At 38.0% G+C, this 6,000-nt stretch overlaps 1 protein-coding gene across 1 annotated transcript in view; it reads right to left on the bottom strand.

Moving 5' to 3' along the window:
- Positions 1–2,845: 2,845 nt before the first annotated feature.
- RAB2A (RAB2A, member RAS oncogene family) overlaps positions 2,846–6,000 on the bottom strand; it is a 92,034-nt gene continuing 88,879 nt past the window's right edge. Inside the window, exon 8 of the mRNA XM_088469312.1 lies at positions 2,846–4,900. Within this exon, the coding sequence (XP_088325438.1) occupies positions 4,808–4,900 (93 nt within the window). The 3' untranslated portion in view covers positions 2,846–4,807. The remainder of the gene's footprint in view (positions 4,901–6,000) is intronic.

Here is a 6,000-nt window from a genome sequence, read left to right as displayed (position 1 = left end):
GAGCACTTGTTAACATGCCCCCTTTCATCCCTGCATTGCACACAGCACTGGATGCTGGCAGCTCCTTTCGTGTGAAGCTGTCAGCTGCTCCTCCATATATTCTTCTTATATTATTAATCTGAGAGTTTGTAGTTAGGCGATGATGTCTGAGCCTAATGCCACTATTACTTAGGGGAACAGAGCATGGGGCTCACACCTCTATGGTAAGCTGTAGCAGGAATGCAGGGTGGGATTTTCAAAGAGGACTGCCCACCAAATTATTATTAGGATGGGAATTTAGTACAATTCATATTTACCAACTTGGGCATAAATGACTAACAATCATACAGAATTGTATTACTTTGTATGTAGGGCACCTATACTGAGTGATTTTTTTTTTTCTCAAGGTAGATGCGGTGTTGAAACCAAACCCAATCTGTTAAAAATATGTAAAGCACAGCTGGTATCAGGTAGGCAAACGTGCCTAAAAACATACTGCTGGGATCTAGGTTTTAGCAGCCTCTATTATCAATCGATTTCTTTGGCTACAAATCTCTCTCTGCTCCGGAAAATCTTGCTGGCTCCTGGATTCCCCATTATTTAAATTCAACCTTCATGGCTGCATTTAGATCACATCTATGACCTACATTTCAGTCTTCTTCTGACAGCTACAAATGCATGAAGGCAGCGTGAAACCACATCACGATTATCACCATCATATTAAGGACAGGGTTGCTTTGAGTATTTCCTTATCTGCAAACACAACGGTCCTGGATATGCTGTGTGCAGAGACAATTATATGGGGATCCAAGATGGCAGATAACCTCAATTAGATGGCAAATGAATATATCAACCTCCAGAGCAGCATGTAGATGCTGATGGCCCACTTACTATTTAAAAAGGATCCAGGTAGATGTAAGTGAAAGCCTGCTATAAAACAGGAACGAGGGCCAATTAATATAAATGGTGAAGTACAGTCATGGTTGCCATGATTCCTACGATGACTAGCTTATCTTTCATGTCTCCACCTTCCCCACACCACCGGTCGGTGAATATAAATGCCAGTCACCATTGGCGTAGGTGAACAATAGTTCTTCTTTTGTCTCGAACACACTTTCCCCATCAACAGCTACAATTATTATTCCGCTACTGTATTTACATAGTGTTACCCTATCTCTTAGATTGTAAACTCATTTGGGCAGGGCCATCATTACCTTTAGTTTCAGATCATTGCATGTATTTTATTTGCATCAAGATCACCTGAATAGACAAGGCTGTGTAATATGTTGGTGCTTTATAAAATGTAATGGGCTAATAAGAGGAACCCACCCTCCGGTCTGCTACCAGAAGAACTATGACAAACCATGACCAATATCAGTTAAGTATTTACACCCATTCTCTAAAACCTTATAGAGCTGTTCTCTAAAGCAGTGTAAAGAGGATATTTTGAACAGACAAGTTCCATATATATTTAAGCTTATTGAACATGTTGTTCACAGAACAATACTGTCATCACAGTATTGTGATGACAGTATTGTACAAGACCTGTCTACACACCATCTGTTTTCTATAAGTTGCACATGGACTGATGTGGAGTCTTTTCAGGCAGTAATTTTATGGCACCGTTCCACATTTAGTGTACATGATGTGTACGTTTAAGGTACCACAACCTACAACGTATGAAGTTATAAATAATGAGCGTACTTAAGAGATCTAGGTTACAATATTAAGAAAAAGTAATTTTATTTAGTTTACATTTATGACATCATATTCTGACACAATGCAAAGTCCACCTGAACAAAGATCTAGATGAAAAACTAAAATTGTTTAACACAAACAAAAATGTATAGTTTCCATATGTAAAAGCTTGTAGTAATCATGCCTTAACAGATGAATAGGTTTGTCAGCCTGTCCACGAACTGGCAAAGGTTTCCCAAACCATTGGCACGGCAAGGGGTAATATAGTTTTACACGTGTTTGAATTCAAACAACATACTGTACATTAAAGCAGTCACTGGACTGGGATGAACATGCCAAAAACGTAAAATGTTAAATTCAGCACTGAAGCAAACCCTTAAGCAACGCTCTTTATAAGCTGTAGATAGCGTAAAAAGAATGTAAATTCTAGCAAGCTTAGCTTGGCATATATACCAAGGCACGTTATTTTATACTTTATTTACAAAATGTAAATGATAAATACAGAATTAAAATTATTCTGCTTTTATTGTGAAAAAGAGAATCTCTTCTAAACCGTTCTATTAAAATGGACACATTAATTTACTCATTGCATGTGTAATGCTAGCAAGTAGATTTGTGGTACTGATGACGCATGTAGTGGAGCCATATTGTGTACTGAATCAATGGGGGCAATTCAATTGAGCACGATGTGAATAGTCTTGATTAACCTCGCTGTTAAGTCAGTCTAAAATCAGACTTAAGTGTTGGTCGCGATGCTGTTTTTCAGCTTAGCGCGGCGCTAACATTTAAGTCAGAAAATGCCGGTTAGTGCGCCCAAACACCCGGCTCAAGGCGCACTGGCATCTCCCATCTAAGTTCTTGGCGCGAGGGGGGCAATTGAATAGCTCCAGTAACTCCATCCTGGCGCTATTCACATCACGTTCAATTGAATTGCCCCCAATGTTTAGGAGTAGAGCTTATTAATTCATTAGGAAGTAGTGCCATCACTGAATCATGATAAAGGCCTCAGTCACGTCATCAGTTCCTAGTGAAATGAACTCTACTCACAAAATGGCTTCCTCTATAATATGTAGGGGACCGACACAGTGACTAGGAGATAAAGTGATGGGACAAACGTTGTATTACAAATAGCAAAAACAAAAACTTTGATCGGAAATATTCAGCAGACTACAGGAAAAAAATCTTTATTGTGAACACAGACCACAATAATAAGGCAAAGGAAAGAATTATCAGCGTCAGAAAACCATGATTTATACCGGGAATCATGGTCTAAAAGGGAAAGCACTGAGGAGGAACACATTTAGTATTATAAAAATAGCAAATGTATTTACAGACATGACCTAAGTCAACAAATTCATGACTGCCTACTTACAAACTAAGTGATTCTGAGGGAGTAAATTATGGGTGTCTTTCTGGCTGCAGAGAATGTAAAGAATAAAATATTGAACATATCGTTTCTGGTATTCCCGAGTACCTCAATGCAGCATGCTCAATAAATTGCACAATAAAAGCTAAACAGATTGCTACGGGATACGTTTTACTAATTTTTTTTATGTTACAGACTCAAAAAAAATAAGCCGTGGGTCTCGTAGTTTAAGTGATATTTACATCTCCATAGCTTATTTGTGCCAAAGCCTCCCTCAAAAGGTCTTAGTTTAGGTCAGGATAGGAATGCATCAGACAGTAAAGTGCACCTGTGACCAACACACATTTGAGGCAGCCATGTTGAGACAGCTGAACCAACATTCATGAGAATGTACCAATTCACTAGAAAACCACATAACGATTCTCAACTTTCCAAGCGCTCTGGATAAAGATTCCCATTTCTGTATACGTCATTTTTTTTTTTTTTTCATTTTTAGTCAATATTCAGTTCAGGTGCAGACTACACACCCCTCAGGAGGATTTCTGCAGCAGGAGGAAGCCATATTGGTGGCCAAGTCAGAAAGTATGTTCTAGCTGGTAAGTGACTACCAGGCGCTATCCCAAAAGATCAACAGATGAACGCAATTCAGTTTTGCGCAGCTGCATTGCCAATGTGATCTTTTCAAGCCTCGAGCTAGAAGAATACATATATCAAGCATAATACACACATTACATTAGCCCCAAAATATTAGAGAGAGAACAATCACTTCATAGTCACAATATGATGTGCAAATAGGAGAATAAATCCAACAAATTGTGCATTAAAATAACAACCAAATTAATTCTTTCACTAGGTCAGTTAATGACAATACAGCTGTTTTACTTGATAGATGATAGCAGATTATGGTTATTCTTGCCAATAAGTTAATAGTTCTAATAAAACATTATGCTTGCCCACTGGCCCATACCTTGCTTGCATGTATATTGTAGCATTACATCAGAAATTATGCACACTATACATGAGTAATTAGGAAACAAATACATTATGATTTTACCCAATTCTTCCCATCTACCAATATTAAAAATGTTTATTTTTTTTTAATTAAAATTATTAACTTTGCAGCTTTCCACATATAGCAAAAAAACAAACAAAAAAACTTGCCTTGTACATGTGACCTTCACGCCTCAATCAAGTTTTTCACTGCATGTTGCTATATTTCTGCGACTGTCTGTTTCAATCATTGGTCAATGAATGTTAGCAGCAATGCACATGGTGAACATTTCATATACTACACAAGGCAGCAATCAGCCAGCAAAATTAAAGAACCGATGGTGGCGTTTACATTTTAATGTAAGTTGATTTATTTCCTTCATTTAAAAATAATATATATTTATTGGTAGACAGGAAAAATGGTATTATCAAATGTTTTTATTCTTTAATTTCATTGCCCTTATCAGGTCAACACAGCTCCTACATAAACCATTTAAAATACTCTGAAAATATTTTAGTGTTGATAAGTCAGTCTTTAGTTAGGGGAACAAGACGACAACATTTAAACAAATAACCACAATCAATAAACCTAGAAATCAAAAAGCAAATAGATACGGTATGTTTACAATTTCCGAAATCTTTCCTTTTTAAAGTGAACATTGAAACACTGGAGGAGGAGGGCGGGCAGGGTGGGTGAATGGGTAAAAGTACATGTAAATAACCAATGGACAAGTAAATAGCCACAGCAGGCTTTAGGGATGAAAAAAAATGGGTTCAACAACATCCGCCGCCAGCTTGCTGCCCTCCAAGATGTGATCCAGGTGATCCAGGGGTTGAGTGTTGTGGTCCAATTTTAATGCCATTTGCCTAAAATAAAAATCAGAATTGTAGTTTTTAAAACGCAGTTAATGTCTTTACAGCAATATAAATTAATTCCTATATCAGCAAAATGTCCCAATAATGTCAGGTATGTGGTTCCAAAATGGACCAATCAAAATCAATGGCTTCATGTATGGACATGAACTCTCTCCTCTCCCTCTAATCCCCCCCCCTGCCAAAGAAAAAAACAACAACCCATAACTTGCCTGCCTGTATCAGGGCATTAAGGGATGCACTAACAGGCCCCTATATCATCTGGCTTCTCTACCAGGTAAGATCACTCCCAATCGATAAGAGGACTGGATGTCTGTTCATAGTCTAGTAGGGTTTGTTATTGGTATCAATTACAGAGCTATCCAACAATACCTATATTAGGCCATTTAAATAAGCAAGCAATAAATATGTAATAAATAACCCAAAACCTATGGCAGGGCCCCTACATCTGGGGTGTATTGCCCCAATTCCCCATTCTGCCTGTGTCAGAGAAATCCAATATGTTGGACATCCTTAATTCACAGATCAAAAGTTTATCGGGATGGGCGAGTCTGGGTTTTTGTAAACACTCAGTTTTTCCCTAATTGCCGACGGGCTGCCAATCAAATATCCGCGGATTGGCGTTTTTGATCTTCGATCGGATCGGAGATTTGGGTCCTAGAAGAATGGCCAGCATAAGATTTTTTTTTTATCGCTCTATAAACCCTAGAGAACTTCTCTAAGTGGTTACTATGTTACGGATCTCCAGCACAACTCAAAGCAGCGATGTGTACAATGTGTTTCGATGGTTTATTTCACCATTATATTCTATTACATGATTCACACACAAAAATTGCAGCCAGAGAGCCATGGGACTCTGCCTACTCATATTTATTGCCATAAGCAAGAACTGGCCATATAAAAATATAAATTATAAATATTAGCTATAAACGCCAATGGGGGAAATCATGGTATAATACTTGCAAGGCATTTGGGCGCATTGGGTTTGTTCTACAGAATATCTAAATAGACAATTTATTTACTAAATTAACTAAAGCAGGCAACCTGTGGCACTCCAGATGCTGTGGAACTAGACATTCCAGCAAGCCCTGGCA

The sequence above is a fragment of the Taudactylus pleione genome, unplaced genomic scaffold (genome assembly GCF_031769625.1).
Source record: "Taudactylus pleione unplaced genomic scaffold, aTauple2 ptg000090l, whole genome shotgun sequence".
Taxonomy (NCBI): Eukaryota; Metazoa; Chordata; class Amphibia; order Anura; family Myobatrachidae; genus Taudactylus; species Taudactylus pleione.
The sequence above is the reverse complement of the archived record's forward strand: the minus strand, read 5'-3'. Positions and strand labels throughout refer to the sequence as shown.